At 40.4% G+C, this 27,695-nt stretch overlaps 1 protein-coding gene across 2 annotated transcripts; it reads right to left on the bottom strand.

The window, feature by feature from the left end:
• Positions 1 to 468: 468 nt before the first annotated feature.
• On the bottom strand, positions 469 to 27,222 carry CD80 (CD80 molecule). Of its 2 annotated transcripts, XM_019448458.2 has the most exons (7): positions 26,582 to 27,211; positions 25,014 to 25,121; positions 15,126 to 15,443; positions 10,070 to 10,351; positions 5,547 to 5,651; positions 4,604 to 4,714; positions 469 to 2,072 (listed from the first exon to the last, which is right to left on the bottom strand). In XM_019448458.2, the coding sequence occupies exons 2-6, from the start codon at positions 25,111 to 25,113 to the stop codon at positions 4,641 to 4,643; spliced, it is 879 nt and encodes a 292-aa protein (XP_019304003.1). In that variant the 5' UTR covers positions 25,114 to 25,121; positions 26,582 to 27,211; the 3' UTR covers positions 469 to 2,072; positions 4,604 to 4,640. The 2 variants fall into 2 exon arrangements, with proteins under 2 accessions (XP_019304003.1, XP_019304002.2); XM_019448457.2 differs by lacking the exons at positions 469 to 2,072; positions 4,604 to 4,714 and having other exon boundaries at positions 4,737 to 5,651; positions 26,582 to 27,222.
• Between the last annotated feature and the right edge of the window lie 473 nt (positions 27,223 to 27,695).

Genomic DNA, 27,695 nt, shown 5'->3' on the forward strand with positions numbered 1-27,695 from the left:
ACTAAATGAGAGGGGAGCAATGCACTAAGTGTACATCTAGTGCTTTGTTTTCATGTTGGACCTCTTTGTTTTTAGTTCCTGCCCTGAAAATAACCATTTTCAGGAGCCAGGTTTGTGTAGCCATGTGGTGTAGTGGCTGAAACCATGGGCTCTGGAGGCAAATCGCTGGCTTGGCATCTATGGCTTTGCAGCCATGTGACCAAAGCAAAGCCATTTTACTTTAAGTCTCAGTTTTCCCCTTTATCAAATGAAACAGTATCCACATCACAATGGGTATTAAATGAAATGATGCATGTAGAGTGTAACACAATGCCCTGGCCCACAGGGGATGATAGAAAAACAAATAGTAGTAGTTATAAGGATAGAAGAACCTGTGCACAAGTATATTTTTACCACGATTTATATGTCCTCACCACATTCCATAAAACCTGTTTTTCTTAATTATCCTATTCATAAATTGCTGACAAATTGGCAGTTAGTCAATCTCTTTATTGCTTTATTCATATACACATATAGATTAAATTCTCCCAACTAGAAATTATAAAACTAGGTGGTTGGTTTTTAAAATAATTTTTTTAGTATCACAAAAATATCAGAATAGAGGTAAAATAACCACTTTTTGAAAAAAATAGTACTGACACATTTATCAAATGTAATAAGTAACAATATAACTTATTTTAAATATAAATAAGCTCTCTTAGGTGTCTTCTGTTTTGTGACTACTTCTTGAGGTCTCCTTTTGATCATGTCTAAGGATTATTAATCTTAACCAAATGCAGCAACTCCCTTTTTTTTTTGTATTTTGCTTAAAGTTTTTGTCAGTCTCCTACTTTTATTTCTTCCGTGATTTTGTTCTGAGAGCAACCATTTAAAAGTGTACTTCTGTTTCTTAGACTATATAGCGTAATTCAGTCCTTTTATAGCTACCAAAATTAAATGTTTTAAATCTAGCCATATTTGAGATACTTGGTCAACTTGCTATCCAACTTCAAATTTTCAAATGAGAATATCTGATTCCTCCAGCTTAAGTTAGGACCAAGGACCACTTCCTGGTCCACTGAGTTGTGGAAGGCAACGTCAGAGAAAGGGGAGTCATGAGTAACACAGGAGTAGCAGTTTGCCACTTCTTTTCAATTCTCTGCTGATGTCAGAAGGATCAGAAATGCCAAGGAGGAAAAGCCACTTTAGTGATCTGAGGAAGCTCTATGGAATGCTACTTTCATTACCTCAATTTCTAAAGATAGCTTACTGTTTAGTAATACACAAAAACCTATCTCATTTTAAATGAGAACTTTCTCATAAATATTTTATAAACGAGGTTAAACAACATGAAGCCATTTAAGGAGATTATCAGTCCAATATGAACCAGTAGGATGTGACTATCCCTCTCCAACCTGGCTATTGTTTTGAAGTGTATAAGTCATTCATCTTACACATCAGAGGATATTAGTTTTGGATAGGTCTTTCTCCAGAACCTGATAGAGAAGTGGGAGAGCAACAGAGGAGAGCACAAAGGAAAATGAAATACTGGCTACACATAGACAATGTTCCATTATCCTCATATTGGTATACATACCAGCATACTACCCACACATTAGCATCAGATTGCTTTTTACAACATAAAGTCCTCCAGTGTTGCGTCAGATCAAGTCCATAAAGTTGGCCTGACATTGAACAAATTCTTTTTCCAGAAACGTTGTGACTGGTGTGTATGTATATATACACCAGTTAATACCACAGACCCAGACTGATGATGGAAAAGAGCACCAGACACAGGAAATCTGGGTTCTGGCTCTGGCCTTGATCATTCAGGTCACCTCCTGGGCCTTGATGTCCTTGTCATTAACAAGTATTTTCAAATGTCTCTTCCAGGCTCAAGCAATTCTGTGTTTCTAAATTCTTTGACCAAGCCTACCAGAGCTACTAATGTTCCCACTGTATCCCACTAGTCACTTTCTGCAGAGCCACTGAAATGAAGAGGCTCCTAGAAAACAGATACATGAAGTACAAGGTGGGATAATCCTGGCCATCTGAGGAAATTCAAAGAGGTCAATCTAAGATGGAGGTGGGACCTGAGGAAACAAACAAATAAAATACTTTAAACCCTAAATCCCCAAAGGAAGAAAACATTTTAAAATTTTATATTTTTTATCACATAGGTGCTCCCAAATTGAGGGGGCATTGTAGATATTAATCTTGATGGCTAAAGAATATAAAGGGAAGTCTGAATTATGGGAGAATTTAGGACAAGTCTGGCAATTTTTGATACATGAAATGTCAGACAAATATTAAGCACCAGTTATCAAACAACCAAACTATTGATCAAGGCAATACTCTTCTACCTATGAGGCAAACAGACATATCAGGCATGGTTGTTCTCAATAAGCCTACAATTTAGTAAAGAATATAAGACACAGCATGTGAAAATAAACCCGGGATGGAATGTGATGTGCTCAAGATAGCACTGCTACAGCAGTTCAAAGGCATTGTTGCTTGAACTGGGCAAGATGGCCATGTAGAAGACTGGACCCATGGCTTCAATATGAGGTATCAGCCAACTGAGCAGAAGACTGTTAATAAGGGAAGTCAGGGAAGCTCTAGGTAATCACAGAACTGAGGGGGACATCCTGGACAGAGCATCCTAAAGCAGTTGTAAAGAAAACAGGATAGGAAACTGAGAGACTATTGTGGGGAAATGTGTATAGGCTGCTATGGTGTGAAAGGAACCGGAGCTTAATGCCCAGTTTGAGTTCTGGCTTTGCTCCTTGCCTGCCCGACCTTGGGAAAATCACTCAGCCTGTGGGAGGGTGCCTCAGGTTTCTTTCCTATAAAATGGATGTAAAGAACTTGCTCATAGAGATTTTTATAAGACTAAAATGAAATAATGCTTTTGTAAAACAAAACCTATTATATAAATCTCAGGTGTTGTGTTTAATTTCCTTTTGTTTTGTAAAGGTAACTCCATAGACTCTTGTTTCTTTTTTTTCCCCCCTGTGAAAACATCTTTATTTCTTCAATGATAGTAACACTATAGAAAGTTACATTCATACTAATAGCCCAAAGGCACCAGCCTATTTCAGAGAGGTTCATACATTGCATAGAAGACTAGATTCAGTGAATTCATGGGCCTCCTCACTAGCTTACAACTATGCATTTTCTGCTATTCTTGTTTCATCTTTCCCTATGCCTACCCAAATTTTAATTTCTTCAGAGAATTTTAAATCCTAGGTAGCACATCATTTTATGTGCAGATGCTTGAGTATGTATGTATTTCTCATAGGTGATGCTTATGTTAGCATAATTACAGCATTATCATATCTAACAAGATTAATAAACAATTCATTAACATCTAACATACAGATGGTGTTCAATTTTCTCCAATTACCTAAAAAATGTATTTTGACAATTGGCTTGTTTGAATCACAGAGTAAACAAGAAACAAATGTTACTTTTCATTCATATGTCTCAGGTTTCTTTTGATCTATAACACTCCTTTCTCTGCCATTTATTTGTTGAAGAAATTGGGTCATTTGTCTTATAATTTCTCACATCCTGGATTTGGCTGACTCTATCTTCATGGTGTCTTCAACATGGTTTTTTTTATCTGCCATATTTCCTGCAAGTTCACAGTTAATGATTCAGCAGAGAGACTCGCATTTCTTATACTTTTTCACCCTAACTTTGTAAGTCAAAATGGAACTGTTTATGGAGGCTATCAACCACCCTGGATCTGGTATCAGTCTCTTGGATTCTAATGTTTCTCTTACTGAAAAGAACTGGGTAGTTTAGGATAATACAAAATTGATGTACGTTAATACTGTGACTCAAAAAAAGCTGATGCTGTGTTAGGCTTCCTTAACATAAAGAACATTTCAGATCCCAGATAGTAATTTTCTCATTGTATGTAGAATTAGACCATATCTAAAGTCCTGGACTCCATTTGTTGACATTTAGTGTATTCACATGAAGCTTCTGGAACTACTACATGGAGAACAGTTGAAAGAACTGAGAATGTTTATACTAAAGAGATCGACTGAAATGTGGAAAGTTCAAAGTCTTGGAACTTTTCGAGGCATGGGCGGGGGGGTCTCTTCTGAGTTTTTAAGTGGGAAAAATGACATGGAGAAGTGATTATGAAATTTAGCTCTGTCACTGGGTTAGTAGGATGGCTCTATAAGAGGCAGGGAGACCAAAGAGGATGTTACTGAGGTGGTACAGAGTGACCAGTAAGTGACCCCAATCAGTGTCCATCAGTGAAGGATACAGGGGAAAAGGAATGATCAGCACAAGGAGTTGGGCCAGGAATATTCAAGATGCACTTAAAGTAGTGTTTTATAGGTAATGAAAGACACTGAGTTGACTGACAAGAGGGAGACATTTCAACATGGCAGAATGGTACAGCAGAGAAAGAGGTTATACAATAAGCAAGTCGTATGTGGGGAAAAGAGATGCCAATCACCCGTTTAGAGTAACCTGAATTAAGTTTTTAATTGAGGTTAGTAGTAGTAGGTGAAAGAGCTTAAATTTGGTGCTGAGAGGAAGAAAGCGCTGTGCCTCATAATCCATGTATTCCACCCTAGTAGAGAAGAGCTAAAGAGGCTACCTCCAGACGCTCTGCTCATACAGTTGTTCTGCAGAATCTATGTAGACAGGTGAGATCTTTTCCATTTCCGCGCTCTCCCCATTTCTCTTTGTCTCCACCTTGCAGCAGGTCCTTGAAAACAAGCACAAACAGTAAAGATTTAGATAGGTTAGTTTCCCTTAAATGGTGCCCATATATCTCAGCAAGCCTTTGCTGGGTTAGAACTAGGTCAGTGGTTCTTAAACCAGGGAGATTTCTAACCACCCCCTCCCCCCACACCCTCCCCGGGACATTTGTAATGTAACAGGGACATTTTTGGTTGTCACAACTGGGGCAGGGGTGCTACTGGCATATAGTGAGTAGAGCCTAGAGATGCTGCTAAATATGCTACGATGCACAGAACAGAACCCTAAAACAAAGAATTATCTGGCCCCAAATGTCAGTAGTATTAAGAATGGGAAATCCTGAACTAGAGGGGTGAGGCTGGGCAGTCTGTATCAAAATCATCCTTGAGCCCACCAGACCTTTTTATCCTACCTGTGGGATGAGTCTTAGCCCCAAACCTTGGCATTCTGACTTTTCTCCAATTGAAAATCAAAGATTAGAATATCACTTTGCATCAGAAATGTTTTCAAATTAGTTAGCAGGCCTCAGCGTCTCCAAGAAAATATAAAGTTAGGGGGGAAAATAAAAGGACTAAACTAGAATGTGTCTTGAGGGGAGTGATTGCTCATACTTGTAACTCCAGTGCCTAGTAGAGAACGGGGCACATAGTAGGTGTCCGAGAAACGTCTGTCCAGTGGATGAACAGAACTTGGTGAGACACGTAAATGAGACACTAAAGTTTCCATAAAACGGGAGGAGGGTATAACCGAGGCTAAAACCTCAGAGAGACGCTGACCCATACTGATGGAGTTTGGGCTTCCAGGAATCAAGGTCAGAATGATAGTACGATAGTACTTACTGTGGACTAGGCATCTTAAGGTAAGTGCAGTGATCACAACAATCCCACTTACTACTGAGCTCAGGATAATGATCCAGAGCTGATTATTAGAAGGCTGTGGCTCTGCTGTGGAGGGAAAAGAAGAGTGTCAGCTCTCATGTGTTTCCACCTGCCATATTCTATGCCTCTTATGTTGACACAACTATAGAGTATTTCACTGCTTTCTCTGCTCATCCACTGTGCAGCTGCTAGCATTTTTCTTGTGTAACTCTTTGATCGGACACATATTTGTGGGCAACTAATATCCAGATGTCAGATATCAAATGTGAAAAAGACATTTTGGAAGTTGCATTTACTGAGTTAAATTGACATGAAAAAGATTCTAAGGAGATACTTTAACAGCATTCTTGTCTTTATATCTCATTTTTATAGCTGATATAACTATGTGTTATTAATAATTATTTGACATCATGTTCTAGATATGCCTTATTTTTCTTTTTCTAGATCTGTCATGCCTTTTCCCTTTCTCTCAGCACATTCTCTTAACACACACACACACACACACACACACACACACACACACCTCACAGTGGCTGCCTAAAGCTACAGGAGCTCTTTTGCATTTATTTTCAGATACACATTTAATTTTCACTGTCCAGCCTAGAGCTTCTGGACGGATAGAAGAGGCATAGCAAAGAACTAAGAGTAGCTGTGGTTTGGTATTAGGTGGGGTCATCCTGGAGGGGAGCTCTGCAAACCAGCTAGCAGCTGTAGAACACAGAACAGAGAGAACAGGGGGACACAGGGAACAATGTGGGTGGAGAGAAGACAGGGATGTGGGACTGCTGTCTGTCCCTGCTGATCAGGAGCAGTAGCTACATTGTTTATTCTTTAGTAGTTAGCAATGGCATCTAGAGAAAGGACAGGGACACAAAAGAAATATTAGCAGCTCATCTGACTTCTCTGGAATAGTTTACAAATCAATATTGAACATTTGCTAACTTTTTGCTTTTTCATTTTTCTGATTACCACGGCTTGAGGATAAATGTTGGTCTTCAGCTTATTCTCTTCAGCATGTGGCCCAGTTGAAGCCTCCTCCTCCTTGGACTTCTATGACACCACCTTCTTCTCCTTCTGTTTGTTCCGACTCCGTTTCCTTTGCAGGCTCTTCCTCCTCTTGTTCTTCAAATACCGTTGCTCTCATGGTTCCATCTGTGGTCCCATTCTCCTGTCTCTGGCCCCAGTCTTCCTGGGTGATCTCATCCACACCCAAGATTTAAAATATCATCTGATTTCTAAATCCGCATATCATATTTCTGATCTCATTTCTGAACTCCAGATTTGAATTTCCAGCTGCCAACTAGATGGCTGGATGCTAGCATTTCCACCTGATTTAAACTGAACTCAATATATTCTTTCCAAAGCATATCTTCCACCTATATTCACCCATCTCAGTGAACAGCAACACCATTAGTTACCTAAATAAGAGTAAAGGCTTCTTTTTGTGCTCACTTCCCAGTAGGTTCCCATGGACTTTCTATTCTGTATTCAGGATACCTCTGCAATTGGTTCCTTTCCCCAAAATCTCATGCAGCAACTGCCTTAGTTCAGGTTTTTCTTCTCGCCCACCTTAGTAGTCTACATTTGGTCTCTTTGCCTCTGGTTTCCTAGGCTCTAATAATAACTACACATTCTGCCCCAGTAATCATTCTAAAATGCACATTTGATTATAGTGCTCCTGCCACTTAGACACTAGGTAACTTTGGTTTTCTTTAGATTGCATGAAGATGCGTGATTACCAGGATTGGCCTCAAACGACCAGAATGACAAGGGGGCTCTCTGGTTATTATCCTGGGAGTCTAAAAGTTTCAGATTCCGACTCACTCCTGGCTTCCATTCAGAAGGAAGGCCACTTCCCATCCATCCTCAAGCCTCAGGCAGCCTAGAAAGAGGATGGTTGTTTGAGAGAAAAAAGGAGGAACTAGTCACGGCAAACTGGCTCTGTCATGATGCCAATTAGGAACCTAGTACATGTGCCACAGAGCAGACTCAGAACCCTAACTGCAGAGTTATGTGAGACATCTACACGTGCTTATCAGACACACCATGAGTGGGATGCCCTGATTTACCCCCTTCCACAAACCTATGTGCCTTCCACTGTATCAAGGGTTAACCAATTTGGCAGATCCAGACTCAAAGAATCATGGACCCAATCTGTTTCATTAATAAATGTGTGTGTATGTTTTTCATTAATAAATTAATGAATTTAATAAATAAATAAATTTTAATTTATTTAATAAATTTTAACTAATAAATTAATTAACTTTTATTTTATTTTTTTATTTTAGAGAGAGAGCGAGCTTGCGAGCAGGGGAGAGGGGCAGAGGGAGAAAGAAAGAATCTTAAGCAGGCTCCACGCTAAGTGTTAAGCATGACATGCGTCCTCAAACCTATGACCCTGGGATCATGACCTAAGCCAAAGTCAAGAGTTGGCCACTGAACTGACTAAGCTACCCAGGTGCCCCTGGGTGTTTTATTTATTTATTTATTTTTGAGTGGGTACTTATATAGTAAAGCTTCACTCACATTGACTTATAACATTTCTATGAACTGTATGCCTAATTTTTGTTTGTTTATGCAGTCAGCCCTTGACCAGCCACAAATACATTATTTGCTTTTGACTCTTAATGATGACTATAGTTCAATAAATGAGATTTAAAGTATTGATATACTAAAGCTCTCTGACCATCAAGGCTAGTATCTATCAAGATGCTTAATAGCTGATAACTACTTAATAAAGATTGAATGAACAAAGAAATGAACAAACACATGTACTTAATCATCTTTCCATTAATTGTTGTAACTGTAGACCAAAGAGGGTAAAGACCTAGTATTTTTCATTAGACTGAAAAGGGGTACTGTTCATCCTTAGCTTGAGGGAAGAATTGAGAGAAGGCATATTAGGGAAAAGATGATAAAGCTGGGTGGTCTAAATCATCTTTAAATAGCAGCTCCATCCTTTTATTTGAATGGGCTACATTCTGTTTCCTGTAAGTTAGCAAATTACAGGCCAAACCTGGCCTACTCCCTCTTTTTTAGAATAAACTTTTGTTGGAACACAGCCATAGCCTTCATTTATGTCTTGTCTATGGCAGCTTCCATGCTGTAAAATTGAGCAAAATTGAGTTGGTGCCAGCCAGAGACCATATGACCTACAAAGACTAAAATATTTACTGAAATATTACTTTTCTGAAAATATTTGCCAATTACTGTCCTAAAATATCATATACATTCATAGTCCAACTATAATGTCCAAAATAAGATAACTGAAGCTATTACTCTTCTGTGGACTACTTACTCCCTACCTTAATCACAATAATCTACAATTGATTAAATAATGATATATTAATAAACTGAAAAGTAATGCTGAATTAATAAGCTATATGATTCAAACCTCAGTTTTATAAATTTTTTAGAACACATAAAAGATGATTGAAAGAAATGAGCTTGGACTATTAATAAAAACATGTCAAAATTTTGTCTGCATTTGAACTAATTTTCCCAGGAAATTTTACTCATTACCTATTGAGAAAAATAATGAATGAGTTCACCTCAAGAAGGAAAGATCTACAGTAAATCTAGCTCATTAGCTAGAATGAGCTACTAGACCATCTAAAATATCTCCTCTATTACAAGTAAAGATAAGAGGAAGACACGCTATACATTATATGTTATACTATGTATCCATGTGCCACTCAGTGTATATGAGATTCAGTATATTGTTTATTACTATGCATCCACAAAACATGTCATTAGGAGTGGGCTCAGGGGGTGAGGGAGAGACCTGCTGGTCTTCCATATAATCAGCCATAGAAGTTAGACACTTATTTGAAGAATCTGAGTTCTGTAATAACCTACTAAGGGTTTAACATGCATAAATTGATACAAGCCCAGCTTTTCCTATTTTATATTTTCAAATGATTTCACCTCTTGGGGACAGAAAATTCTGTATGTTTACTACCTGAAGGGTAAAGTATTTGGTCATGGTGTTTGGGCAAAAATGACCTTCTTTTCAGGCATTGTCCTCAAGTACCTTGTCATTTACCTTCTTTACCAGACTTGGTTCTGAATGAACCAGTAGTTCTTAAAAGGCACATTCACCCACAAAAGACAATTATTTGACACCATGGGACAATGGGAAGGAGGTACCCAAAAAGAAAGCACCAAAGCCCTAATGGCAAGTCCAAAGAAGGACAAATTTTAGTGCTTCCGATATCAACACTATTGTTATAATGACTTCCTAAGCTGACCACTTGATATTTGGATGTCTCAATTTTAGAAAGTTTATTTTAAAAACAATTAGTCTAGTAACATTATGGTCACACGTTATACAGTGACCTTAAGTCACCATAACATTTGTGGGTCTAAAAATACTACAGGAAATGCTATCAAAGTCAGTATGCATAATTCTACAATGTATCTGGCTGAGTTATTTTCTTTTTAGATTTTACATAGTAGAAACTCCCCAGAACTATGTTACTTACATTTTTGCCAGTTGAAGATCTGTGATACTATTAAGTTTCCATACTTGACAAGACACAGGAAGCTATGGTTGTTTGTCATATTGAAATCCAGTTCACTGCTAATAGTGTAGAGCTCAGTTTCAGGATCTTGGGAAACTGTTGTGTTGACGGCATTTAATTCTTCTTCATTTTCCAACCAGGAGAGGTGAGGCTTTGGAAAACCTCCAGAAGTTAAGCACATTATCCTTTTGATGTTATGAGATGGATTTCCAAGATCAGTTATACTAGGGACAGGGAAGTCAGCTGAAGAAAGAACAAGGATGTAAGTACATATTGTCATGTATTGGGGGTGGGGTGGGAGAAGTGAGGTTGTTGGTTTTTTTTAAAATAAATTATATGGTTTTAATAAGAATAATAAAATGAGATATAATTTACAACTTCCCACAAATCATTAATACTTCTGTATGATCCAAAGATTAACTTTGGTTTGAATTGGGTATAACAATTCTTCATCACTTTTTTTTAAAGATCTCTACACCCCTTGTGGGACTCGAACTCATGACCCTGAGATCAAGAGCCACATGCTCTTCCGACTGAACCAGCCAGGCACCCCAATTCTTCATCACTTTTGATGGAGGTAGGAGACCACTTATAGAAAGAAGTAGATTTATATGAATAGATATAGACATAGTATTTGCGTTTGTAAGAAGTGAAGCGAAAAATAATAGACAACATTTATTGAACTCTTAATGTTTTTTAGGTCTGGACACTCTCTCATTTCATCTCTACAACAACCCTAGGAGGCAGGTATACATCAAGAAAGACCAAATATCAGCAATTTCATATGATTTAACCTAATTTACATTTTATAAATAATCAGATTGAGGTTGAGAGAAATCATGAGTAAGTGGCAAAACTGGGGTATCAATTCAAATTTTTCTGATACCAGAACCTTCCTTTTCTTCCTCTTCTCTTCTCTTGCCTGCTTTTTCTTCTCTTTTCCTTTCCTGCCTTTCTTTTCTTCCCTTTCTTCCTAATATTTGAGGTAGATAAAATGGCTCTTTTATTGATCTATTTACTAATTAATACTGTAAAAAATACCCGCGAAAGCCAGCACATCCAACTTGAAAGCCAGCACATTGACTGTAACTTATGCAAATCTGGTTGTATGGTCACGCCTTTGTTGTCTCCCTATTTCCCACACTTGAGATAACCACTACTCTAAATTTTCTTTAGCATGCCCTTACTTTTTCAAAAGTAGTCTTTAATAAGATAAACCTCTGTCCAAATTGTACAACACTGAGCCTGTGATCTCAACCACTATACTTTGCTGACTCTCTTGCTGTTCTGACATGTGTTACAAGGACAGAAGAGACTTCCTAGCATTCCTCTGAGATACTTGAGGCACTCTTTCATTTGTATATTTGACTCCCAATATGATACAAAAGCATATACAAAACAAAGCATGGTGAAATGACTGCAGAGAACATGGGAGAAAGCTCCTTTACCCGTTTTCTTCCTTATTCTTAGGCCTAAAGAAATTTATACTTCTCAGCCTGAATGTGGGGAACCAAGCCCCAGATACTTCATCCCATCCATACAGTTAGTTTTCTTTTCACAATTTGGAGTTCCACAAAGAGGTGTAGTATAGCATAATAGTAATCAACAGCAGGTTTTTTTGTTTTTTTTTTTTTAAGAGTTTATTTAGAAAGTATCATTGGGATGCCTGGGTGGCTCAGTCGATTAAGCGTCCGACTCTTGATATCAGCTCAGGTCTTGATCTCAGGGTCATGATTTCAAGCTCCGCATGGGCATTGGGCTCTGTGCTGGGTGTGACGCCTACTTAAAAAAAAAAAAAAAAAGTATCACAATGTAAACAAATTGTACCACTTGGATTTTCTTTTAATACAAGACAAACAATGCAAAACTGAAGCCACTCATGAAGACTGTGCTTCTCCAGAAAGTTGGGGTTTTTGAAAAGACCATCTGTGAACCATACATGATTACTAAAGATTCCTTTAAGGCACAGACTGGCCAAGATCCAACAGCAAGCTTTAAAACCAGTTTTGCCCTTTAACCCTGGGCCAATCGCATAACCACTTTCGGTTTTACTTTGCTCATCTGTAAGATGGGGATAATAACACTTGCCTTCCAGGGCTGTAAGCATTAAATGACATCATTAATATAAATCATAAAGCACAGAGCCTGACACACAGGAAATCAGTTAATAGACTGACTTAGGTGGGTCTCAAATTTGCCCTCTTAGATGAGCTCCCTCGTTTATATCAAGTTGCTCAGGGGAAAACTTCCCAAACCGCCTGGCAGAACTGTGAATAATAAGAGAAAGGGGAAGTTATGTCAAGTGATTAGAATTGCCAGGAAAAAGAAAAGCTTGCATTTGGTTGGAGGTGAAGTCACCTTTTTTGAATCAACTCTGTCTCTAAATTAAGTTTGACATTTTCCTGAACCATTTTTAGTTTGACATTTCTACTTCTTAAATTTATCTTATAAGATGAGATCATTACAATGGTAGCTGACATCAAGAATATTCCCTTTGTAGGGCACATGGGTGGCTCAGTCTGTGGAGCATGCAACTCTTGATCTTGAGGTTGTAAGTTCAAGGCCCAAGTTGGGTGTAGAGGTTACTTAAAATCTTAAAAAAAAAAAAAAAAAAAAAAGAATATTCCCTTTATTTCTTATAACATCATTGTTATGTGTTTTAACCTGGAATAACAAATCCAAGTAACTCATATCCTAAATTATGATTCATGTTCATTTCTGCATGCTGCTTTTCTGAGAGATACTTAACCACAAGAATATTAAAAATATTCTATCTATTAAAAACCATCTTTGCAAGGTCTGGCTAGGCTTAGAACAGCCTCAGCTATCTCCTATCACTTCAGGGAGGTGATCCATATCAAGTAATAGTACTTAAGGCCTTGCAACACTGTGAACTATCAAAGAATTACTCCTTTGTATCTCATTTTAATGAATTAACCCATGTTTTCACCAATCTTAATGGGTAGGGTAAAAATATCTTACTGGAAGAAGAGGTGCACATATGTTAGAAAGCTAAAAATCTGTTATCCTAGTTAATCTGTTAACTAGTATAGCTACTTCCTCCAAATGCTGGTTAATGGAGGCTTTTATATACTGCTATGCTGATATAATATCATTTTGCAATCTTAGGCAAATGTAGAGAAACCAACTTGTCCTGGTTAGCCTGAGATTTTCCCAGGTTTGGCACTGAAAACCTCACGTTTGAGGAAAATTCTCAGTCTTAGGCAAAGTGGGACAGTGATCACCCTAGTCAAACAAGTGATTATTTAATTTCTTGTTTCTCAAACTGTGGTCCATACCATACAGGCATCACTGTGCCATACCGTACCATACAGTAGCCATATAGGCATCACTTGGTAGTCTGTTGGCGCAGAATTGAAGATCCAACCCCAGACCTACTGAATTTGACTCTGCGTTTTAATAAGATCTCCAAGTGATTCATAGGAACCTTAACATTTGAGAAGCACTGCTCTGAGATGGAAAAATCAGAATTGATTGGTTCTGAGTCAAATGAAGCAAGTGAAGCTTCCCTTTTTGTCTTCCCCTTTCTGACTTTGGTGCCTACCACGGCACCCCCTCCCGGCCCTTTTGAGGCCCCTAGCACTCTCATGTTGCCTTCTTGGCTGTCCTTGGTCTCCTGCTGTAGTCTTGCACTCCCTGAGACTCTGACTCTTTTCCCTCTTGGGTTTTATTCTTCATCCTTCTATCAAAATGCACCTTTTGGGATGAGCACTGGGTGTTGTATGGAAACCAATTTGACAATAAATTTCATATATTGAAAAAAAAATTTAAAAAAATGTGCATAGTCCTAAGTCAACTTCCCATTAGGTATTCCATTAGAGAAAGGACTATAGCCAATGCGTTAACTAATACAGGTTAATATGTTTGTGGTGCTACCTCCTCCCCAGGTAAAACATTTTCATTTTTAACAGAGATCTCATAGGGGGAAAAGTGCTGAAACTAAGCAGGAGCAGCAATAATGGTGGGGATTCTCAGAATCAATGCAGGTTAGAATTTTGGAGAAGGTGGGCTTTGAAGAACACCTAAAATCACACCCCTATATAATTATTGCTGTCTTCATGAGTAGGGAGTACAGAGTGAGGTTTAAGATAATTCTATACAACTGGCTCACTTCCTAAGCTTTAAGTGTGATTTGGGTGCTAAAGTAAAAGATTCAAAATAGCTGCAGACTGCAGAGAAGAATAGTGAAGAATTTGCCAAGGATCCACTTACATGATCTGTTATCAAGGTTAATGATTATCTTTCATTAAGTAATAGGTTTAGTTTCCACTAAAGGCCCAAGTGTCCAGGAAGAAAAAGAAATGTGTTTGAATTTCAAGTATGAGGGAATGGTCAAGGGCTGTAATTTCTCAGCAAGGGGCTCAGGCTATATTAGTATCCTCTAGAACTACCACCTGTGATAAACGCAAGATTCCTTCCTATCCAAGAAATGCTTGCCTTCACGATAGACGTATAAGTAGGACTTTGATTTATGAATTTTCTTCCCTGCCACATAAATTATGTATCCAATCCTCTAATGTCTAACTTTGTAGGAATAACCATTAGATGTGAGCCTCAAATATAATAATAAATATAAATAATATAATAGCCATAGTAATAGGCATCCAAATACTATTTGAAAAATATTTATGCCTGCATTGTTCTTATACCTTTCAATATACTTTCACAAGAATATATTACTGGAGCAAGAGCAGTTAATAGTACAGCTACATCAAATCAAATGTGTCCCCTTATGATTCAGAAGGCACTTCAGGATGACTGCCATGAATTTGGACTGTCAAAATGCAAGAAATACACACTAATCAATATTTCCAGAATGTCTTGAGAGATCAGTTAGGGTTTATTGTAACATTACAGACTTACTTAACCCTAAATGCAGATACATCCCTCCTTGGTAACATTTTCAATGTTTCAATACTCCTAAATCAATAGGAGTATGTCTTTAAGGGCATCAACAGTCTGCCAGTTTATAGTAAATCAGAAAAATCCCACTGACCTCTGACCAATAACATCACCGAAGTCAGGTGTTTCACTTTGTAAGACCCTTTTTCAATCTTTTGAATGATACAGGTGTATTTGCCATTGTCTGACAGGCGCAGAGCCATGATCACAATGGAGTGGTTATCGGTGACATCAGTGAATGTGCGGTTCTTGTACTTGGGCCACACTTGCACTTTGCCAGACATGACAGCCAACACCATTTCATCATCCTTTTGCCAATAGATTCGAATTTCTGTCAGTTCTTTGGTGGAAATGTTGTAATCACAGGATAGTACTGCTACTTCTTCCACTGTCTTGTTCACCTGGATGATACCTAAGGAGAGGCAGAAAGAAAAGATTTTGTATTTATTAAATATGGACTCCTGCACAAGCAGGAATTCAGGGTTGTCAATAACAAAACTCAAGGTGTTGTACCTAGTGACTAAGCATGATCAGAGAACTCAGTTTGGTTTTGATCATTTTGGTCCCCAGAGCTATTTTTTTTATTGTGGTTTAAAAATGTAAAATAGCAATCCCCATCAAAATAACACCAGCATTCTTCACAGAGCTAGAACAAACAATTCTAAAAAGTGTATGGAACCACAAAAGACCCTGAATAGCCAAAGTAATATTGAAGAAGAAGACCAAAGCTGGAGGCATCATAATCCCAGACTTTAGCCTCTACTACAAAGCTGTAATCATCAAGACAGTATGGTACTGACACAAAAACAGACACTTAGATCAATGGAATAGAATAGAGAACTCAGAAATGGACCCACAAACATATGGCCAATTAATCTCTGACAAAGCAGGAAAGAATATCCAATGGAATAAAGACAGTCTCTTCAGCAAGTGGTGCTGGGAAAACTGGACAGCAACATGCAGAAAAATGAACCTGGACCACATTCTTACACCATACGCAAAAGTAAACTCAAAATGGATAAGAGACCTAAACATAAGACAGGAAGCCATCAAAATCCTCAAGGAGAAAGCAGGCAAAAACCTCTCTGACCTTGGCCTCAGCAACTTCTTACTCAACATGTCTCTGGAGGCAAGGGAAACAAAAGCAAAAATTAACTACTGGGACCTCATCAAAATAAAAAGCTTCTGCACAGCAAAGGAAACAATCAGCAAAACTAAAAGGCGGCCGAAAGAATGGGAGAAGATATTTGCAAATGACATATCAGATAAAGGGTTAGTATCCAAAATCTACAAAGAACTTCTCAAACTCAACACCCAAAAAACAAATAATCCAGTGAAGAAATGGGCAAAAGACATGAATAGACAATTTTCCAAAGAAGACATCCAGATGGCCAACCGACACATGAAAAAATGCTCAACATCACTCATCATCAGGGAAATACAAATCAAAACCATAATGAGATACCATCTCACACCTGTCAGAATGGCTAACATTAACAACTCAGGCAACAACAGATGTCGGCAAGGATGCGGAGAAAGAGGATCTCTTTTGCACTGCTGGTGGGAACGCAAACTGATGCAGCCACTCGGGAAAACAGTATGGAGGTTCCTCAAAAAATTAAAACTAGAACTACCCTATGACCCAGCAACTGCACTACTAGGTATTTACCAAGGAATACAGGTGTGCTGCTTTGAAGGGGCACAAGCACCCCAATGTTTATAGCAGCACTATCGACAATAGCCAAAGTATGGAAAGAGCCCAAATTTCCATTGAGGGATGAATGGATAAAGAAGATGTGGTTTATATATACAATGGAGTATTACTCAGCAATCAAAAGGAATGAAATCTAGGGGCGCCTGGGTGGCTCAGTCGGTTGAGCGTCCGACTTCAGCTCAGGTCATGATCTCACGCACCGTGAGTTCGAGCCCCGCGTCGGGCTCTGTGCTGACAGCTCAGAGCCTGGAGCCCGCTTCAGATTCTGTGTCTCCCCCTCTCTCTGCCCCTCCCCTGCTCATGCTCAGTCTCTCTCTGTCTCAAAAATAAATAAAAACATTTTAAAAAATTTAAAAAAAAAAAAGGAATGAAATCTTGCCATTTGCAACTATGTGGATGGAACTAGAAGGTATTATGCTAAGTGAAATTAGCCAGTCAGATAAAGACAAATATCATATGACTTCACTCATATGAGGAATTTAAGATACAAAACAGATGAACATAAAGGAAGGGAAGCAAAAATAATATAAAAACAGGGAGGGGGACAAAACATAAGAGACTCTTAAATATAGAGAACAAACAGAGGGTTACTGGAGGGGTTGTCGGAGGGGGCATGGGCTAAATGTGTAAGGGGTTTAAGGAATCTACTCCTGAAATTATTGTTGTACCATATGCTAACTAACTTGGATGTAAATTAAAAAATAAATAAATTCTTAAAAAATAAAATAATGTAAACTATACCATCTTAACCATTTTTAAGTGTACAGTTTAGTAGTATTAGGTATATTCACATTGTTGTGAAACAGAGCTCCAGAACTTTTCATCTTGCAAATCTGGAACTCTGTATGCATTTCTTTTTTTTTTTTTTTTTTTTTTTTTTTTTACCTCTTGATAACCACCACTTAATGTTCTGTTTCTATGAATTTGACTACTTTAGATACTGCATATAACTGGAATCATATAGTATTTTCTTTTTGCGACTGGCTTATTTCACTTAGCATAGTGTCCTCAAGTTTCATCCATGTTTTAGCATGTACCAGAATCTCTTCCCTTTTTAAGGAATAATAAGATAATGATAATATTCCATCATATGTATATACTCCATTTTCTTTTCCATTCATCTGTCGATGGACAGTGAGGGAGAAGGTCCACTAGTCCCAGAAAAAGGAGGACTTTAGGCAACCTAGCATATGAATGCTAAGTATGGGTACACAATGTACTCAGCCCAATGAGGAATATGGAAATCATTGGACTGTGAGATCTTAAAAGGACTTCCATGTCAGTTCATTTTGGTTGTCTTATTTATAGGTGAGAAAACTAAGCCCAGAAGAGGAAGCTGCCCCTGTTTCACACTTTCTGGCCCAGACCTTTCAGGCCACTCTCCTTGTTTATTGGTTTCCCCAACTTTAGGCCCCGGTTCCAGGATTAAGTAGGCCAACACTGCCCACACCCCCAGCCAGACCCCACCATTGAACATTTTTGCTTTGAGAAGCACAGTCATTTTTGTTCCAGGCCTGGAATGAACTCATGACTTCAGGCTGAATTGACTCCCCTCATTTCCACCAGACAAGGTTAGTGTGCACCCCCCCCCCCAGACTATTTCTATCCTTTTCAGCAATGCTAAATGGATCTATATCCGGTCCTTGTCTTTTCAGCTATCCGCAATCCATGTGACAGTTACCCTATTAGAGGGTCCCATTTAAAACATTCTGCCCATTTTCCCATCAGTATATTCCAGAAATACCAACATTTCAGTATCCAAACTCCACCTTTTTGTTAGCTCCTAAGCGTTTATCAGTAGCACCAAACTCCCCTGGCAGACTATATTTTCTGATTTTTTTGGTTCAGAAGGCATGGCCGTTCTTCCTATGCTACGCTTGACCTACAAGCAGAGTCCCCCAAGCCCAAGCTCTTTCACTAGCCACTGCTTCCCCCACCAATGCTATCATGTCCCCTATCCCCCAGAGCCACCTGGCATCCCCTGGGGAGGCCCTATCAAAGGATCCAGTCTCCAGTCCCTCTCTCTTCTTAGATAGCATGATCATGGAGCACGAGCACCTCTCTACCTCAACAGCTGTTCTTCAGGCCTTCATAAGATTGGACATGGGCCCCCCACAGCATTAGGAAGTAAGTTTTTTAATGGTGGGTATCTTCAGAGCAGTGTGAGGAAACTCCCAATGATCTCAGGCACCCCTTTTGGCAATTGCACAGAACACTGCCACCCCCAGCTTTAGGGAACATAACTGAGAAAGTGAAGAAATGAAAAGATATACTTCAGAGGAGCACATAATAGATAAATAACCTGAGTTCTTTTTTTGTCTAATGTTTACTTATTTGGGGGAGGGGGTGCGCAGCATGAGTGGGGGTGGGGCAGAGAGAGAAAATCCCAGGCAGGCTTCAGGCTGTCAGCACAGAGCCCGATGTAGGGCTCGGACCCCCAAAATCGTGAGATCATGACCTGAGCCGAGATCAAAAGCTGGACGGTCAACCGACTGAGCCACCCAGGCGCCGCAACCTGAGCTCTTTTGAGAAAGATACAGCAGAGGGCACCTGGGTGGCTCAGTCAGTTAAGGGTCTGTTGGCTTTTGGTTTTGGCTCAGGTCATGATAATGCTTTGTGAGTTCAAGGTCCGCTTTGGGCTCTGTGCTGACAGTGCAGAGACTGCTTGGGATTCTCTCTCTCTCCCTCTGCCCCTCCCCCACATGCATGCACACACACTCTCTCTCCTTCTGTCTCTCAAAATAAATAAATAAACTTTATATTTAAAAAATACAGCAGAAGCAAACTGGTATGTAGGAGCATCAACTACGGATTCCTACTGACTTGGATTCTAGTCCCAGCTCAGCCACTTGCTGATTAATCCAATTCCTCATCGGTAAAAAGTATGTAATACCTACCTCTCAGAATCACTGTAAAATTAAATTCAATTAAATGATATAAATGGAAAAGTCCCTAGTACATGGCAGGTCTTCTATAAGACTTTCCTTTCCTTCCCCAACTCTTGCTCCCAACTTCTACCCTGTGGTCCTTTCATTTCACTCAGGGGTTACGTCAGATACATAGGATTCTGGTCTTGCGATTGGCCATTACAGATACCACGACAGAAAGCAGCTCATTCATCTGAGATTCTAAATAGGGTCTTTCCCTATGATCTGTTTGTTCCCACCCGAAAAGAATCCAGGATTTCTAAGTAATTTTTACATGTGGTGACATTAGCAAAAGAGGAATCTCGGGGGCACGTAGATGGCTCAGTCAGTTGAGTGTCTGACTCTTGATTTCAGTTCAGGTCCCAGTTCAGTCCCAGGGTCGTGGGATTGAGCCCTTCAGTGTGGAGCCTGCTTAAGATTCTCTCTTTCTCTCCCTCTGCCCCTTTCCCTTGCTCACTCTTCCTCTCTCTAAAATAAAAAAATAAAAATAACAAAAATGAAAAAAAGAGGAATCTTAACTGAAAATGAGCTACTTTGACTAATGACTTTTTTTTTAATTAAAAAAAGGTTTTTTTTGGTTGTTAATTAAGTAGGCTCCACGCCCAATGTGGGGCTTGAACTCACAACCCTGAGATCAAGAGTCATGTGCTCTATTGACTGAGCCAGGCAAGCACCCCTTCAATGATGACTCTTGAGGAGTTTTTGTCCAGCCATCTGAGGAGAAGTGTGGGTGTCTCTCTAAAGGTCAGTAACCATCAATGGGATCCTAATGTTCCTATGTGAACTCCTCTCACCACACACTCATGCTGAAGAAGAACCAGACTGAAAAGAGGAACCAAAAATCTTCTGGGCAATTTGGAAATTCCACCAGGACCCAGCTTCCATACTCAGGGCTGCTACATGCAGACAATTAAAAGGTCTCTGAAGTGTTTTGTGTGCTTCAGTGGCTCTGGAGGGGAGAGTCAGGTCCCTGAAATCTGAGTATTACTACCTAAAACCTAGTTGAATTTTGACCTTGCTTCACTATTTTACAGATGGGCACAACAACACTTACCTAACAAAGCGGGCATGAGGATTCTGTGAGGTAACACACAGAAGATGCCTCTGCAGTTGTGGGCATATGACAGGTGTACCATTGCTTCCCCAGACATCCACACAGCCCAGTTCCTCATTTCCCTTTGTCAGGGAGCCCTTCTTTGACTCTCTCTAACCAGTGCCCTCCTCCCAGACCTCATCCATGCTGCTCCTCGTTAGTCCCTTGCCCTGATTTACTTCTCTTCAAGTTTATCTTCAGCAGTAGTTACTTCTGAGGCTATGGGAATGAGGGGTCGGGTGGGGGGAGCTTTATCCGTTTAGTTTATCATTATATCCACAGAATCTAGAACAGGGACTGGCCCAAAGTAGGCACTCAATAAATATTTACTGAATGCATGACTAGACATTAGGAGATGAGATCTGCCTCCATCGGTTTTTGCACATTAGAATCATAACCTCGGACAAATTGGTTCCTTGGGAATCTCTACAAAAGGGGCATAATACATTCTCTACTAAAACTTACATAATTATCACGGGGATTATATGAAGTAAATCATATAATACCCAGATGTAAAAGTGCTAAGTTAATTGTAACACACTATACAGAAATTTTAAACTTAATTTTCTGTCATTTCCTTAATTAACTTTCCTGTCATATGCAGCATGTGATTTATTGAATCACACCCAGGACAGGCCAGAATCACTGTGGTAACTGGCTGACATCCGGACTGAGCCAAGTGCCCACAGCTGGGCAGAACAGATTAAATCCCCATGTGTTGGGCTGTATGTTAGCTCACTGGGACTTGAGAGTCCTTTTTAAGTAAAGATGTTCCCTAACTCTAAAGGAAACACACTAAATTTAGAAAGAATGGAAAATATAGAAACACCTAAAAGTCATCTATAACCCCACCATCTAGAGATTTACTGCTAATGGTCTGTGTATATCCTTCCAATGGAAGTGACCTTTGGGGACACTTCTAAGTACTTTTCATGAAGGGAACCAGCACACCTGGGGCTCCTGTTGGCCTTGGGCTTGGTGCTGGGAACACAAGGGGGAGAAGTATCTGCTCTCCAGCAGGTAACAGACTTCAGACTTGTTACCTGATTTTTTCCATTGCTCCTGACTTTCTCTCCTCTTGAGACCCAGCCTATGCACTCTGTATAAAGTCTGACCCTTTTGTGTCTCTAAACAGTACTTAAATCTTTAAAAAGCTCAGGGACATTGAATATCAGAGTTCTCACAGCAAGAACTGTGACTTCTAGGATGCTTGGCCAGCAGCGCTCAGACAATACATGACAGGAAGAGTGTCTGTGGTGCATTGAGGGCATTCTTTTCCCTGTGGCTCAGTTTTCCTCATGCCATAAACTTACGGGAAACACCTTTCTTATGTCCGTGGCCCACTCCTACCAAAGGCCTCTCCACTCCCCTTAGAGCTGTGCTTCCCTGAAGATATCCCACCTCAGAGAAAGCTGCCTGACAAGGTCAGCCCCTCTGAAAGCGACCGTGTTAGATCCTCTGCCTTATAAATACCAGTTTCTGGGGGTGCCTGGGTGTCTCAGTTGGTTAAGCATTTGACTTCGGCTCAGGTCATGATCTCACAGTTTGTGAGTTTGAGTCCTGCGTCAGGCTCTGTGCTGACAACTCAGAGTCTGGAGCCTGCTTTGGATTCTGTGTCTGCCTCTCTCTCTGTCCCTCCCCTGCTTGCACTCTGTATGTCTCTCAGAAATAAAATAAACATTTAAAAAATTTAAAAATAAATACATACATACATACATACATACATACCAGTTTCTGGAGTACATGAGTTTTTAGTTTTGCCTCCACAGACCAAACCAGAAGTGGAGAGGAGTTCAGCTGGCCCCTCCCTTTTCAGGACAAAGAGGTCACCTGTCCTGGGCAGCAACGGCTGGGGGTGGGTGGTAGTGCAGCTTCCTGGACCAGACCAGGAGAGGAAGGTGGGTGCCAAATCTCTTTCCCTGAAGCAAAGGCCTCCATAATCTCACCCAGTCTTGCCTCCCACAGGACATGCTCAGCTCCTAGCTGCACCGGTCTGGCAAACTCTCCCTGATTCTACATCACACACACCCTCCGATTCCCCCATCTCCCTCTGACTCCAGTCTCTTCATCAAAGCTGTCTATAACAGCCTCCTGACAGGTTTCACACAATGGCTCTGTCAGCCCTACAAGCCATTCTTTCTGCTCTAGCAACACCTTTTTTTTTTTTTTTTTAACGTCATTTCAGAACTTTACTACTCAAACTGAAGGGCTGTGGCCCAACAGTGTCGGTATCACCTGACTGCTTGTTAAAAAATGCAGAATCTCAGGCCCCTCCCTGACCCACCTAGGCAGAAACTGTATTTTTCAAAAAAATATACAGACTTTATTTTAGAGCAGTTTTAGGTTCATAGCAAAACGAATAGAAAGTACAGAGAGTTCCTGTATACTCCATCTTGTCCATGCACACAGCTTCCCCTACCATCAACATCCTATGCCAGAGGGTACATTTGTGACAATCAATGAACACACATTAACACATTATCACCAAAGTCTGCACTTTACTTTAGGGATCATTCTTGACACTATACATCCTATGGGTTTTGACAAACGTAAAACGACATGTATCCACCATTACAGTATCATACTGAGTCTTTTCACTGCCCTAAAAATCTCCTGCTTTTGACAAGGCCCCTGGGTGATTGATATGTATCATCGAGGTGTGAGCAGCACTGGTATAGACCATGTCACAACTCCTTAAAACACTTCCATGGCTTCCCAGTATGCTCTAAATAACATTCAGATTCCTGACCATGGCCTTCAAGCCCCATGGAATCTGGTCCCTGCCTCCGCCTGCCCCAACACCAGCTGCTTTCACTTTCCTGCTCCTTTGTTTCCTCCACATGCTGCTCTCCCACCTTCACCCAGATCTCCCTCACCACTCTCTCCTGGCAGAGGAAGACATTGCTTGTTGCTCATACATTCATTTGAGTGATTCTTTGATTGATTTTCACGTTCTTCCTAATGACTATAACTTCCATGAAGACAACAGCCTCACCAATTTTGCTCGCAACTTGTCCCCAGGACCAAGAAAAGTCTCCTGTACATAGGAGATGCTCAATATTTGTTGAATTAATAAATGAGTAAACAAAAGGAAGACTGCTTGTGCCAGACTCATCCTTACCTTTGTGCCTTTTTCTGTGCTGTTGTCCTACTCAGAATTCTCTCATCATTGCCCATCCTCCACCAGAAGCCTGCCCAGCTGCCCCAGCCCTCCCTGGTCTTAGGCTCTTACAGTCAGAACCAGGCCCTTCACTGCTCTTTACTTGCCTGTGGGTTACTTTTGCCTTCTCCAACTAACACACTCAAATCTCTTAGAGGACAGGATTCCCAGGCACAGTTTTTAAGTACATAGTAGGTGTTCAAGCATGAAAAGTTCATGGATTTGTTTGTTGACTCAGTACAGCAACAAAGAAATCTGGCTGTAGCTATAGGACAAAGTGCTTTCCTAAATATTTTTCTTTAGCTCAAAGATCATCTCCTTCCACTTGCCTCTAATTTTCCTGCTATAATTGCTAAAACTCTGGTTTTAATTTTATATTCTCCTTTTCATTGGTTCCTCCACACACACATATTTCCAGGAAGCCTGTATAAGTTTCCTTCTAAGTATTTTTAAACTCTTTAGACTCCCCAGGAGACTTGAGGGTGCTCCCCTAACTTACCAGAAGAAAACTGTAACTGTTGGAAAGGTCATATAACTGCCAAATATATATATAATATCTGATGCATAAATTGTGAAACTTAAGTCACAGTTCTCTTGATTCAGCAACCATGTGAAATAGCAAAATTTCCAGCCCAGGACAGAAAATATACGACGACCACCACTGCGGGCCAGTAATCCATGTGCCCAAACTCCTCTCCCCATCCATCTGCCTCCTTCCCTCACACTTAGATATTCTGGGTGATGCCTGCAGTGCAGACATGCTTTAAGTTAGCAGCTTTTAAGACCTTTTAAGGACCTTTGATGTCAGGCTCTTTGCAAACCGGCAAACCATGCTGAAGCCAGATTCTTCTCTTTACTTTGGGGAAACCAGGTAGTATGCTGTTCAGCAGAAAGAAGATATTTTGTTTGGATTTTAAAAATAAAGTCAGAACCATCCTTCAGCAGGATGAGCCCTGCTCTTCTCAACAGCCTCCCAAATCCAGCCCCCGAAGGTTAGCTTGCAGGGTGACAGAAGGGGGCAGCACAGAAAATACCACCACCTAAACTTTGAAGCAGCATACTCAGTCAAGTTCCTGAAAGTTCCTTACCTGAACAGAAGTAAAAAAGACTAGCTAGCATCAAGAGCGGAAAGAGCTTGGGATATGGGTGCTTCAGTAGTGGTGTTTTCCACTTTGCTGCGTGATCCATGGCTTTTGCTGCGTAGGGTAGAGAATGAAAACAATTTCAAACCAAGTTAGACATGGGTAACTCCCAGCAAGCACAAGGCAGGAGCAGAAGACAATTCAATCGTCTCATACAGAGGGTTCTCCTGTGATGTTTGCAAAAACACACCATGAATGGTGTACCTGGGTCTCCAAACTCCTGAATATAAAAGGTTGTGGGTTTATTTTCAAACCTGGAAAGGAAAAAGAGTCACCCAGGAAGGAAGGTCGGCCTAGTATGGGTTGTAAAACTCCCTAGTTGCCTGCCTGAAATGAGTCGGCGATCTTAATCTGAGAAACTTCTAAAGCAGACAATCTTGTGGGAAAAGCAAAGGTTGGGGGAACTCCAAGGAGGTAACCCTGCCTTGTACATGTTCCCCAAACTAACCACAGCTCTCCCATAGAATGGCTCTGTTTATGGAGATGATTAAGACTTTGGGTAAAAGCACAGAGAACTACAAGGGCAGTCAATATTGGTTAGCCAAAGTTCTGGTGTTCTTCAAAACATACCAAGAAACACAAAATATCGGTGAGGGCATAGTTTGTCCAAGGCAGTACTTAAGTTACGAAAGTACTTCCTTCTCAATACATTAACATATACATATACATATATATATATACACATATATATACATATGTGTATATATATGTGTATATATATATATGTATATATAAAAACAAAGACATGTCTTAAAGGGGTAGAGGATCTGAATCAACAGATTCAGATAGAAAACAGATTCAGATAGAAAAATTTATCAGTAGAAAGGGAAAAGACATATTGCAAATATGACTTAGTTATATTATGTACTATAATGTGAGTAAGCTGACTTTTTCCAGTAAATATATCAAAATTTAGAACTGAAATAGAATGCTGTGCTTCAATGTGATCTTCTGAGGTTGCCACCACAGACATAGTCCAATGCTACCCAGAGGACATTTGGGCCTCCTCTTTGGGAACCACCCCAGAGGTCATTTTCCAGCCACCCTTGATTGTTTTATTAGCCACACTCCATTTTAACCAGGATTAGCTTGGATTCATTTATTCACCAGAATTTTATGAGCCATAATTCTGGTGATGATTCTCCAACTGTGCTGGGAAGCCTCAGCCTCCTATGGGAATGAGACCCCGGCAGCCTCCTTTGGAAATAGGTATGCATCTTGGAGATAGGAGTGATGGTATGTTTGTTTAAAAAGCAGTCAGATTGGGGTGCCTGGGTGGTTCAGTTGGTTAACGGTCTGACTCTTGGTTTGGGCTCAGGTCATGACCTCACAGTTTGTGAGTTCGAATCCTGCATCAGGCTCTGCACTGGCAGTGCGGAACCTGCTTGGGATTCTCTCTTTCCTGCTCCCTCTCTCAAAATAAATAAGTAAACTTAAGAAAAAAAAAAGCAGTCATGTTATTGGTAACTATTCCTACCGCTATCCCACGTTAAGATAATATTAAATGTACTTACCTGCTGAAGAACAATTGCTCTTTTTCTCTTGTGTTAAAAAAATCAAAGGATGAGGCCCCAGTTCTGAGATGTTCTTTTCTTGCTGTCTCCAAAATAATGGCAAGTTTCTCAGTTTTTCTTTGGGTGATATATCTTCCAACTTCCTTTTACTCCCTAGAAGATCTGATGTTCTTCACCAGAAATGTTTAAGTCACAGCAAGGGATGGGTAGGGTGCTATGTATGATTTGAGGAAGCTTGCTCAGCTTTCCCTTTTTATCAGCATCTCCTCAGAGGGTGTGGCCTAGACCAACCACACAGCCCCTCCCTCACTACCTCACACAAACCAGTAGTCTCAAGGGGAGAGAAGACTGCATTGGGCAGCCTGGGGGAGCCATTGGCTTTGGCGGTAGACAGACTGTGAGCTTTGTGGGCCAGTTTTTTCTGTGTCGGTCTCAAGTTTTGTTTTAGCACCCAGAGTTACCCCTCTCTACTCATGGCCCTGCCACTGCAGGAGTGGGCCATCTACCTCATATATAGTGGCCACTTTTTGGAGAGTGCTGGGCTCAGCAGGCCACCCTTAACTGCACTCCCACCCCTCCACCTCAGCTACCTTCACAGAAGAGACTTCCGGCAGCCATGCTGGACAGGATTGCAGTTACTGTAGCCATGGTTGAGGGCACCTCAGGTGAGCACAGTGATAGAACCAAGGGGTAGGATGAAGAAGGTTTTAGTACACACCCACCCCTTCTGTTTCAATCAGCGTTCTACCCCTGTATAGAATTCTGGAGCATTCTGTAGGTAAACAGCTGACTCATGCTGGTGCAGCCGACCTGTTTTGCACATTTCACAGTTTGCTTCTGCCCCTGGAGCTTCTCTGTTGCTTTGGCATGGGGTACCATGGCAAGTTTTGTGCTTGAACATGTGCAGCCTGGGAATTTGGGGGTGGTTAGTGCCCGTGGGGCTACTTCTTGACCAGAGGGGGTTGGAAGCTGACAGTTTCCAGGTGGAGAGTTCTAGGAGACATTTCACGAGGTTCTCCAGAAGGTCCCAGTGGGGTTGAGTACCAGTTGCCTGCAGCAAAAGCCAACGTGGTAAAGCACCCTTGTACTGGCTTTTCTTTCTTTCCTGTCTCAA

This window comes from Panthera pardus, unplaced genomic scaffold (assembly GCF_024362965.1).
Source record: "Panthera pardus isolate Hobbes unplaced genomic scaffold, ASM2436296v1 HiC_scaffold_16, whole genome shotgun sequence".
NCBI lineage: Eukaryota > Metazoa > Chordata > Mammalia > Carnivora > Felidae > Panthera > Panthera pardus.